Source organism: Sander lucioperca, chromosome 2, assembly GCF_008315115.2.
Source record: "Sander lucioperca isolate FBNREF2018 chromosome 2, SLUC_FBN_1.2, whole genome shotgun sequence".
Classification (NCBI taxonomy): domain Eukaryota; kingdom Metazoa; phylum Chordata; class Actinopteri; order Perciformes; family Percidae; genus Sander; species Sander lucioperca.
In genome coordinates this window covers 2,218,653-2,231,207 of record NC_050174.1, presented here as the reverse complement: position 1 = coordinate 2,231,207, position 12,555 = coordinate 2,218,653, and the positions used below count along the sequence as shown (strand labels likewise).

General features: G+C 41.9%; 1 protein-coding gene across 1 annotated transcript; it reads right to left on the bottom strand.

Annotated features, from left to right (window-relative positions):
- Positions 1 to 5,499: 5,499 nt before the first annotated feature.
- Positions 5,500 to 11,032, bottom strand: LOC116063410 (diencephalon/mesencephalon homeobox protein 1-B-like). The gene is made up of 5 exons (XM_031318389.2): positions 10,842 to 11,032; positions 8,525 to 8,692; positions 8,167 to 8,345; positions 7,494 to 7,941; positions 5,500 to 7,272 (listed from the first exon to the last, which is right to left on the bottom strand). Exons 2-5 carry the CDS (start codon positions 8,676 to 8,678, stop codon positions 6,854 to 6,856), a joined length of 1,200 nt encoding a protein of 399 aa, XP_031174249.1. The 5' UTR covers positions 8,679 to 8,692; positions 10,842 to 11,032; the 3' UTR covers positions 5,500 to 6,853.
- Between the last annotated feature and the right edge of the window lie 1,523 nt (positions 11,033 to 12,555).

Here is a 12,555-nt window from a genome sequence, read left to right as displayed (position 1 = left end):
CTTTCTGGCAAGGGACTGCAGATGAAAATTAGTCAGTTTGGGCAAACAAAAAGCATTTGCCTTTTAATAACGATGGATTAATGTAAACTCTCCCTGATAAATGAAAGTAATAGTAATTTTTATATACATTTTTCACAGAAGACAGGAAAAACAGGTGTAAATATTAAAAAATAATGATGGCTGAATTCCATTTAGCTGCTTCAGTTTCACGGTCCTGTGCTTACTCACACACATAACACATAACACTGTTATGACAAGTCAAAATATTGCCTGTGAAAAAGGCCAATTAAAAAGCAACAGGAAAAAGACATTCAGGACAAGAGGACAGTGAGCCATATCTACATATTAATAAGCGCTCATTGAAAGGAGAAATAAAAAGGTGTGATTTGTACATATTATTAGTATAATGTACTGCATGTTTTGGCGTGTGCACATATACACCTGTAACGTAATAGATCAAAACAAAGATTTTGACATGAGGTATTATTGTATCAAATCAATCGAAATGACTGCTGCTATGTTACTGGGACATTCAGCAAGTTGCGACATTTAAACTACAAAACTAAAGCCCTCCATATTTGTAGTCACATCAAACTCTTCATAATTCATAAGCATGCTAAAGCGAAACACAAATTTGCGACTTGTGAAATGCAAAAGCGTCACTAGTACTGTTGATCCCACTTATAATCAACGTCCCATTATTCAGCCTTTTGCAACTTTGAGCTACAGGTCGATATGCTTGACTCCAATGGCTCTCACTGAGCTCCCCAAACAAACTGTGGGAGAGTCATGCTGCATAATTTAAGAATACTTTTTGGTTACCATTGACTGATGTTATGTGATATAAAGTCTTAATAATATAGTCAGTATCTGAAGGAAAACTTTCTAAATGTCATGATGTAGTCATAATGCTAAACATATTTGAGCCTTGAAGTTTATAAAGTGTATACAGTATAATGAAAGTTTGAGAGGTTAGATATAAAGGGCATCTAGCCAAAGCTCAGCCTGTTGTTATCATACAGCAGAACCACCCAACAGCCCTGGCAGGCCAAGGTGCTCTTCTCATGTAACGTCTCATTGATAAGAGCAGCAAACACCTCATTTACAGGAACCTTAGGCCATAAGATCGGATACTTTAAAAGCCATCCAAACCCATTCAGATCCTGCCTGTGGGCCAGCAAATAAAACACCTTGATATCGCCTCAACTAAACTAGGATGATTCTGTCTTAATGTCCCATTTCAGGGACCAAGGAATCCATAGTCTTTATGGCTCCACAGAATTGCAGGTAGTAATGTTCGACACAGCAGGGCTCCTGCCTTTCAGATGATCAAAGTGACAAGTTCAGCCTGCAACCAGAGTCACTTACAGGAGACATCAAGAAGCAGCAAGATTGGCAGCTTTTAGGTCTTTGGTCCATTTCATCAGCCATTACTACCAGCAGAGGCGACGTGCTGTGGAGGACTAGTGGGAGGAGGGGAAGGCAGATTAACAGAGCGCTGATACAGGTGTATAGGCGGTATCAAACAGCAGCTCTGTCAATACAGCAGGCTCCAAATTTCTTCAGAAGGGGCTGGGATCCCCAAAGTATGCCCACCGATTTTACTATGACAGGATTAACTGGGAGCTCCATATGATTTTCGCAGATTCTGTGACTCAACAATTCAGTGATCCACGTTCTATCGGCTTTAAAGGCCCCTATCCCAAGTTTCAAAAGCTTACCCTTCGGACAAGGGACACTCTTTTTCTCCCATGGGGTTCCGCTTCCCCTTTTTTTTTTTGCTGCATTCAGTTGTTCATCAACCCCCGCATCCTCGCCAGCTTCTCTGCACATCTGCTAGGTTTGAGTTTTCCTTTCTTCCTTCCAGCGCCTTGCTTGGCCCAAGGCCCTTATAGCCAAATTGGTTTACATTGGAGAGATAAATGCTCTGCAAATGCGCTTAAACACGTACAGTAAAAAATGCAGACAGTGCGTGTCAGGATTATCACCCAAGTCAGGGGGAGAAAGGAGAGCGTCTCTGTAGCACAAAGCTGGGGAGCCAGAGTGAAGCCTGCAGATATAGTCCGTCTCATCCACTTCTCAGGAGAAAGAGAGGAGGATTTAGCATTTGCATGCTAGTCTGTAATTCCTGGCATTATATAACTTGTCGGCAACAATCAAACTCCTGTGGTATTGTAAAAGTATTGTTTCACATGGGTGAGCAAAGTGTGGAGTTACACTCTTGGTGGAAGGGGTTTTGGTGGCAGCATGAAGACAGCTGGTCCAAGATGCACAGCAGAGACCACCCTATAAGCCCACTGAAGAACAACCTCAGGCCCAGCTGCAGAAGGTGACCTCAAAATCCTCTCAAAATATTCAGCTTATAGAGCATAAATGACTCACCTGAACACGGCGAGTGATGCGTAGAAAAAGAGGCTGATCAAAAGTGCTACAGCCATGGAAGGAAGGTAAAGAAATACAAATGTGTGCCCCCAAAGGTCAGATCTGCTGTGAAATTCATATATTCACATGTTAAATGATGTGAATTATGATATTTCATATGTAAAAATCTGAAAAACCATAAGTGCTTCTATGTAAATTCATTACATTTGAAATGTAGTTTCATATGTGAATTTATCACCTGAAGCATGTTTCACAATAAATGTGAAATTGTGGTTTTCACGTGTGATGTCTTTCATTTCACATTTGAAATATCTGAAAATTATATGTGCATACATTATGTGAATTTATCACCACACATGCCATTTTTGGCAAATTTGGACATGTGAAAGTTTTTTTTTTTACATTTGATGAAAATGTAAAAATGCGATAAATCCACATGTACATTTTCTGAAGTCGTGTTTACCTCGGGGCCTCGGAGATTGAAAATAGCGTGCGATTACATGTGGTACAAAGCATCTCTTTTTGCTTAAGATTAAAGTTTTTGTACATGATCCGGGACAGAAAACCTTAAAAAACAAGTCAAGAATATATACTTACATTTTTTGTTTTTTTTTTGTTTTAAGTTGAGCAATTTCCTAAAACAGCTGGGCACTGCCCTTTTTAGCAAATATTTTCAGCCGCAGATGAATACACATGGAGCTTGGGAGTATTTACAGCAGCAGAGCGATGTACGATTGACTGAAAATAAACTACAGTGGTGGCCAGTTAGCTCAGTTGGTAGATCAGGCGCACATATGCAGAGGTTAATTCCTCAACACAGAAGGTCCAGGTTTCGAGTCCGACCTGTGACAGTTTTCCTGCATGTCTTCCCCCCTCTCTCTCTCCTTTCATAGCTCAGCTTTCCTATTGAATAAAGGCAGAAATGCCCCAAAAATAAAAAATAAACTACAGTTCCTTTGAGGAATAAGCTATAACAGACAATACTTGTTAAAAGATCAATTCATTATTGTTTTTGGTGTTTTAATGGGATTTGTTGACAATAAAAGAATATCACAATAATCCTACATCAGAATGAGATAAACTAATCACAACAGAGAGCCACCTTTATATCCTCAAATGAGCCTACAAACATATTTGACACTCCCACATACAGTATCTAAGTAGATGAACTGTCACAGGTGAAAGAGGTCTCACTTGGTAAAGACAGGTAGGGCTTACACAGACAAACTGGATCCTGAAGATCCATGAAACAGCTGCTGCTGTCCCTGTCCTCTAGCATCAGTGTAAAAACCCCTCCACATGCTCTGCCATGGGGATTTGGGTGTAAAACTTCCAAGAAAGACCCACCCCCCCAAAAAAGCTCCCTTTTCTCATCCCCACGACCTACCCCTCCCTCTAAATCAACGTCGCCCCCCCTCAGACCTCCCAACACAAAGCCCTCAGAGCAAACCCAGCAGCACAGAAATCATAGCACACCATTCAATCATTGTTTTTTCCCCTCTCTCACCCCTTTTATGGTCCCACTAAAGGTTTTAGCCGGGCAGAGAAGGAGGGCTGTCACTGAGGAAACCTTAGCCCATTGATGAAGTGACAGGAGCTGCCAGAATATGATCCTAATCCTGTTTCCAGCATTCTTTTAGCCCGCTGGCATCGCAATTCCTCCACACATTCTCTGAGCTGTCAACTAGGAAAATCCCTCTAATAGCGCATTGCCCAGATACACATCAAAGAGCTCCTGGAAACCTTCAGCAGCTTAGCTGCCATAGACGCACACACACACACACACACACACACACACACACACACAAACAGCATTCCCATTAACTTACACCAATATGATCTTTACGAACACAGAAAACTCAGACGTTCATGACAAATTGACCACATATTTAAAGAGTATGCCTGAAAAAAAAGCCCAGAGGCGTTTGTATAAATTGTCTTTGCAGCCCCGAAATTATTTGTATGCACTGTAACCTGCCCCATCCCAAACCACCCACCCCTCTCACCTCCTTTTCTCCAGTTAGACAGTGATATAATCTTTACAGTCATGGAGCGAGGAAGCGGGAAAAGACCAGGAAAAACAGGTGTCTGAACTTTGCTGACTCCAGGAACCCTTTCAGTCCTATTTTATCTCATTCTATTCTTACTTAATCCATCGATATCCCAACCAAAGGTAATCTTCTTATGGCAAAGCATTCTGTTTCGGTGCAGCCAAACCTCGGCTGACAGGGTGGGGGAAGAGGAGAGCAGAGAGAGAGAGAGAGAGAGAGAGTGAAGGGTAGGTGGGTGTGTGGTGGATTGGAGACTCTTTAGAGCCTGACACTGTGCTTCAGTCATTTCATTTAGGATTAGTTATTCTGCACTGGGTGAACAAGTGGCAGGTTCTCCCCTATGTGGTGTGTAAACCTCACCGTCGAGCATGGTAGACCTCCTGTGTTTGAATTATTTACGGTTCATCAAGGTGTCTTCAGTGGAACATATTAACCAAACTTCATTTTTTTTTTAACTATGAAGGGTTGAAGGTAATGTGTGGGGAAATCAAAACTGTTTATTAACATTCTGTTTTTTGTCAGTCCCTCTCAGCGCTGTCAGCCATCCAGAGAGGAGCTGGATTCGGCACACTCTAAACTAATCCCTCTCTTGTTGCACATTTCCTCTCACTGGAGAAACTTCGAGAACATGTTTTGGATGTTTTTTTCAAGACCTATATGTGAGTGCATGTTTGCATGCTGGTTTGTTAGATGTCCTGCTACATGATTATTCCTGGTTCATGATCTAGATGGCTTGCCTGGTCGTCTTCTGACTCCCCTTTTAGCTGACTAAGCTCCAAAAGATTCAGAAACCCACGAAAAGTTCTGATAATACAAAACTTCCATTAAGAAAATATGATTTGTGTTTTATGACATTGATACAGCGTCTCTATCCTCATTTCAACCCAAATATTTAAATGTAGGACTTTAGTTCAAGAAAGGTTGCCTGTGTTGTTTTCTTACATTTTTAATAACAGGTGTTTTGCTCCCTCTTTGCTTCGGAAAAGTGTCAAAATGAGGCAAATTGAGTCAGCTCAAGCAAATATTTTCATCTTACATTTCCAACCGACGACACTGAGAACATGAGTCATTCTTATTTGTGATTTATTCACTTGCATTAAACAGATAAATTACTCACATTTTAAACAATTGAGAAATACATGTCTTGAATCTACAGTGATATAATACATAGAGAATGGGCCTGTGCGTCTTTCTGCTGAAGCCAGTGGCTCAGAAAAAGTGGTGACTCTGTCAAGTTCAGTCTGGCACCCGAGTTAACAAAAATATATGTCGGCTGGGTTCATATTTATTTGTCACTGTGCCTCCTCCGCAGATTATCCCCTTATTTCATTGCTGCTGTAGGTCCTTTGCTTAAAGCCACAATTGACGTTTCCTCTCAAATCCTTCACACAAAAGGAGACATGGAGTTACACTTTAGCGAGGCAGATGGAGGTGAACACTGAGGGATATTTACAACGCTCAATGGATTCAGCTGAGTACTGTAACTTTAAACAAGGAGAGTCGTGTCATCTACAAAGAAATACAGTTGGGGATTATATTGCGTGATCAGAGCTTTATTTCTGATATCAGATCAGATATGACTTCATTCTGTGTTTTGCGGCTGTAAGCCATGCTTCAGAGGGGTGCATGCATGCATAGTTCAAGTTCAGGGGTTGAATTGTAGAATATTTTAATATCTTATATCTGTACTGGAATCAGCTCAAGACTTTCTTCCCTGACTTCCCAGAGGAGGCTGAAATCATAGTGAGCAGATAGCATTAGTAGAGTTGGCTTCTGCTGTTGACCAGGAGGAGTCGAATACAAACAAAGATCCACAGGCCAAAAGTACTGTTCAGTCACAACTGCAGTCCAGGTGGGATTTCTTTTCATTAAGTCCATTGAGTTCTTGTTATAATCTTATTTTCTGTTAAGTCTATCCAGCAGAGCTGTTCTTCATGTCCTGGCGTTCTCCCGATGGTGAGCTGCATGGTGACGATGAGGCGAATGGGGGTAGGTGTGTTAATGTTGACAACCCTGGGCCCCAAACTGAGGGAGGGCGCCTAAAGTGCCTGCTCTAAAACATATTTTGAGGCCTTCGTGTGTGCCAAAAAAAAATGTTGTTTCTACTGTTTGTCACACTGCTTTGGTTTTGAAATTGGGTTTTTTAAAATCTAGAAAACTGCAAATAAAACAGCGGTTAAATTACATGAAACTGGAAATTTGGACAGATTTTAAGGATGTCAGCCAACTGGGTAGCTGACTGATGTTTAAATCTAAATCTCTATTGAGTTTTTGGAGATGTGTCTGTGTATTTAACAGATAGTTGCTGACAGTGGTGAGAGGTCAAGTGGAAAGTGAAGAGGGGCCCAGAGTCACCTCCTGTTCGTTCATAGGTATAGCCCTGACTAGAGGGCAAACACTTGAACTGAGCAGCCCGAGCTTCAGTTGGGGAGCGTGTCCAATCCCAGCGAGGCTGCATGCTGCTTGGCCCTCATACGGAGGTTCTCGATGCTGGTGGTCTTGCTGTTGAGGCTTCCGGGGAGGCTGCCTGGTCCCGCCTGCAGCAGCGGGCTATTCCATACCTGCTGGGCCTGCGACAGGGTCTGGTAGTAAGACTGGCAGGGCAGCGAGCTCAGCGGCGAAGGCATGTTGACGTTCATGCCCAGGTAGGGCAGAGAGGACGGCGTGCTCATTTCAAAGGACGGGTAGTGAACCAGGTTGTTGGTGGCGGCCATGTGCTGCCGAAACTGCTCCTGCAGCCGGAAGAGGCTGAGGGGAGATGAAGCGTAGGAGTTGCTCTGCGCCAAACCACCGGTCACACTGCTGGAGGACGGCAACGGGGGGGAGCTCAGGGGAGAGTCTGAGAGAAAGGAAGAGAGAAGGAGGACTTTAATATGTTTCAACACACACTGACCTGTCTTGTGTTGATTTTTTGTGTGTTTATCCTGTTTTTAAATTAATTGTGTGCCTCACATACCAATTCAGTAAAACTATCTTGTACATTAAATTCTTAAATATGACAAATATTCAGGGAATATTTAAGAAAAAGCAGCTGCATTCATTAGACAGCGATATTTTTACCTGATGTGGGGCTCATCTGTTTACAGGATGGAGAGCTGCTGCCCGGCTGCGCTCTGCCCTCCCCCTGCGTCTCCTCCCTGATCTTCACCCTCGACTCCCCTCTCATTTCGTCCTCTCTGTCAGCATTATCTTCTGCTGCTGACTCGCTGTCCGATGGCTCAGGGGAGGTGACGTTGACTTCCACGCTCATCTCTCCAGGCTGGGGCCGTGTGGCTGCCAGCCTCTCTGTCTCTGAGTGACAGGATGAAGAGGAGGAGGGAGGGGGAGGAGTGCGGGCCTCAGGAACCACAGTGGTGTTGGTGGTGCTGGTGGTGCTGGTGGAGTCAGTCTTGGAGTCCTCTGTAGAGCCCTCTGCAGTTTCGGACACCTCCTTCTGCTTCTGGAGCTGCTCCTTCTGCAGGCTGCGCTGCTTCTTACGGAACTTGGCCCGGCGGTTCTTGAACCAGACCTGGCAGATGGATGGACAGACAGATTGTGTCAAGGACTGTGCGTAACTTAACAGTGGACAACTTTAGGCTACAGCATATGACTGTCTTTGTTCACATTTTGCAGGACTTTGCCTGTCCATTATCATTTCTAATGATACAGAATTGCCTTAAGTTCACCTTTAAGCCATAAAGCTGTGCAGCAGGCAAACAGCACACAGGGCAGATGCATTCTGAAGGGGTTTTACCTGAACGCGTGCCTCGGGCAGGTTGGTGCACATGGCCAGACGTTCACGCATCACCACATCAGGGTAGTGGGTCTTCTGGAAAGTTTTCTCCAGGGCCTCCAGCTGCTGGGCGGTGAAGGCTGTCCGACTGCGCCGCTGCTTTCGGTGCTGGGAGCCATACCGGGCCTCAAGGATAATGTCTTGAAATGTGCAGCCGTTGAGAAACAAGAAACATGACCAGTTTAATTGAGGTACAGGTCAAAGGTCATTTAAGCACCCCAGAGATTAACACACATTGCATTTGTGTTAATACACAGTAAAGGAAGGAGATCTTGAATGACATTAGATGACTGTGAAAAAAAGAGCAACTGATTCTTACCAGCCAGTCTCTCTGCGAGAGTGAGGGCATGCACTGAGGGCCTGTAGTCAGGGGCGTGCTGGGCTTGTTGCGCCGCCTGCTGGTGGAGGTTGTACATGGCGCTCAGTGAGTTCATGGCGTGGAGAGAGTAGCCGTTCACCCCGTAGTGCTGCATGGCCGGCGAGCTGTCTGCAGAGAGGAGGACAAGCTGCTGTGAGTGTCAGGCCTGTTTAAACAAACCAGTCCGTTTTAGTTGTAGTGCTTGAAAAGCGGAAACTTCAACACGTTGCATTATAACGTTTGTTGTAGGCTGACTAATTGAAATGGCAACAGGTGAAATACCGTACAAGCATGAAAGACAGCGCTGCTGAGAAAAAAATATATTATTATGATATCATTTTATCAAATGGAAATTGAGCAGAAAACTAAGAGGGACTTCTAATGATTTCAAAGAATTTAGCTGAGAACGTGTATGTGTGTTGTTAGATCCAGTCGGATCACATTTAGGAAAAATGAAACTAACATTTCAGGAAACGTTTTGCCCACGGCATTTAAATCGTTAAAAAAAATATATATATATATATATATATATATCTCTTGGTTTAATACTTTTGATATGCAGTAACCTTCAACGTTTTCATTCATCATTTGATCAAAGCTTGCAGGGAAAAAAAGTTTTGTTTTAGGAATCCACAGCGCAACAGATTTAGTTTGAAGAGTGAACATGCAGAGGTGTGCAGAATGACAATAAAGACTACTCGAATATTTAGTTCCAGTTAGTTTCATTCAGCAGTAATAAAAAAAAACGCAATGTAGCCTATAATGAGTAAGCCTATTTTTTTCACTAAAATAAAATGTAGCAAAGGCCTACTACAACAGTTAAAAAGTTTATAATATGTTATTAATATGCTATACTTTTTTCTTCTGCATTATATTTGGCATACTAATAATAGTGGTATTTGTTCATATTAGTGCTCCATAATTGTGATGTGTAAATGTACAAATAATAATAATAATAAATAATAAATTGTGGAAATTACAGAAGGAAAGAAAAAGCACTAATTTTTAACCCCACCCCACACACACACACACACACACACACACACACACACACACACACACACACACACACACACACACACAAAACACAATATGCCATTTAAATTAATTCTAACCATTCTGCTCTCTTATTTATCCAGCTACCATCAATTTAAATGTTCAATCTGAAGAGTGTAAATTGAAAACATGTATTTAATGAAACGCTGAGAGCTCCGCAGACTGGACATATTTACTTTGCTCCCTGAGAGTTTGACTCGAGCGGAGCTCCGTTTATTTCTATGTGTGGCGGCTCCTTGCAGACGCCTGGAGGCTGGCGGAGACCTGCGACTGGGCTCCTGTCTATTGTGGGTGCAAATAGGTTTCAACTATACAAAGCTATTAATTTATCATCAGGCCTGACACGGGAAAGATGGGCCAGGGTGTGTGTGTGTGTGCGTGTGTGTTACTGTGAGTGTTAGGCTACTGTGCGTGTGTGTGGGCTATGTGTGATCTAAACGTGTGACTAATGCAATAAAAAAAAAAATTGTGATTTCATTGCATTAGTTTACTAAACCAGCCTCTGGCTGCTTCATGTAATCTGTTCGATTTTCTTTTTTTTTTTTTTTTTTTTTTTTTTTAAATCTGCAGCTTAGAAATTTGCTCTTCTTTCAGGACAATGTCACGTAGCCTCGGGCTCTGATTTAAGCCTAATTATGCAAATTGCCGTGGATTTATGAGTTATACAGCATTTAGGCTATAGATTGCCTCGAGGCCGGAGCTCTGTAGGTTATAGGCTATATGGCGTCAGTTCAACAGCATTCTGTAACTTAAACGATATAGGAAATTAATGGAGATAGTTAACATATAGTCAATTAACATTATGTTAAACAAAAAAAACAAAATGAACTTCCTTAAATAACGTTTTAAAGGGTCCCAAAATAAGAATATGCCTCGGTCTATATTTGTCTCAAAACTCCGTGTAATCAGCCTTAAAATAACTGTTAGTTACCGAACACTTTGATCAGTAAACAATCGATTAACTTGAGGAAAACACAGTCGCTTTGCTACTGTAAGTTGTATAGGGACCTCTGGAGGTCGACGGACTGCACTTTTGAAACACATTTGATGATGGAGTTTGGAAGACAACAAAACTCCGCGATATTAAACACAAAAAAATTAAAGTTAAAAAAAAAAAAGTCTCGCAAAGCAATTTAACATAGTTTTAAAATAAGACTTGTTAGGCTACAGAACAAATTCAGGAATACGATCATCGCAAACTTCGATTCTGCAAACTTCTTACCTCTCTTCTCTCTGTGTATCTGAAGCAAAATATCTCCACTAGCAGCCGAATATTTTCCTTTCAAATCTTCTTCTCTAAAATCCGCATGCGGCTGTTGATTTCTTCATTTCATTAGCTTTTTCATTCACTTCGATATCCTGAGAATATCCTGGTCGGTCCGCTCCGTCCTCCGGCTCGCCTCTCTGTGGATGTGGGAGGATGCTGAGCTGCCATCTCCCGGCCTTTAAAGCGCGCACACGCTCCATCTCTGAGCCAATCACGTCGCTTTCCTCCTCCACCCCCCCAACAACCCCTCCGCTCTCCTCCTCCACATCACTCCTCACTTCAGACAGGATTTCTCTGCATCCGAGGTGCCGACTTTTCTGATGCTGCTACTGTTTCCACTGTTGTCTTAGAAGAAGAAAATAAGATTTTTTGTTTTGTTTTGTATGTAAGGTTGTTTTTTTTTTTTTTTGCCCAAACTTTTTTTATGTAGCCCACTGTTATTATGGAGGTGATAATAATGATAATGTTTATAGTTTTACTGAGGATGCAGACTGCTGACCTAAATAACACAGTTTCTTAATAATTTAAAACTGATTTGAACAAATCTCAGCATGACGAGATGCATTTTAATGTAGGCCTATTTTATTTTTATATTTCATTTTTTTTTTTTTTATATATTTTAAATAGCCTATCTTAGGGTTTACTTAAAATTGTGTTGCTCAACCGCTTAACCACAGTAGTTTATTATTAGGCCTACTTTACCCACAATCATAGTAGTGTTACATGACCAATAAAACGGGCTATGTGTAGGTTTTAGGCAATACATTTTATAGCCTAATAATTTTACACCTAAATGTAACGGGGAAAAAAAATGTAAAGAAAAAAAAAATCTCCGGAGTCCTTCTCAAAAGTAAATATCTGAGTCATTAGATCTTCAGTGAAGAATTATAAGCTTTTTAAAAAGAAAATCCAACTTGATAAATGCTTGAATTCAGCCAAAAGAGGGTCTAAACCCAGGTCTTAGTTAAATGATATGCAAATAGTCTATCCTACTGGGCTGTAGGCTAGCACTCGTTTGCAGGGACTTGTGACTCTCAGGTTAATTCCGCGCTTTAATTTTATTTCCCTCGTGCCTCGGTGTGGCTGCATGTTTGGTGGGAATGCAGCTGAGGTGGAGAGAGGCAGGCTGGTCTATACAGCTCCCCGGCCCCGAGGGATTTAGGTTAGGATTGGGTAGACAAGACGCCATTTCACCCTCCAAAAAAATGTCTTAAAATGACTGCTGGTAAGAGGATTAAAACAATAATGCCCCTCTCTTCTTCAAGGTTTTTAGAAAAGATTTCTTCTCCCGAAGGAAAACCGTTTAGGCTGGAATTAAGGGCAGCGAAAAGTAGCCTTTTAATGTAAAGCTTGCATATTTTGTTGAATTTTCTCCAAGAGAGTGAGAGAGAAAGAAAAGGGGGACGGTGGGGTTGATCTTTGGCCACATTCATTCGCAGAACTTTAGACTCCTGACAACAGCCTGCGTGAAAAGAAAATGTGATACTTTTATAGGTTACTACCTCAACGCGTTCACCCACAGTTCACTTCACAGAGTTTAAGTAGTATTGTCCTCACTCTTCTTTCTCTTTTTAGTGGCTTTCTCATACAACTGGGACCATCCAGAATATGAAAGCAAAAAAAAAAAAAAAAAAAATCAAATCAATGAGTTCAGTGGAAGTTGTCACGC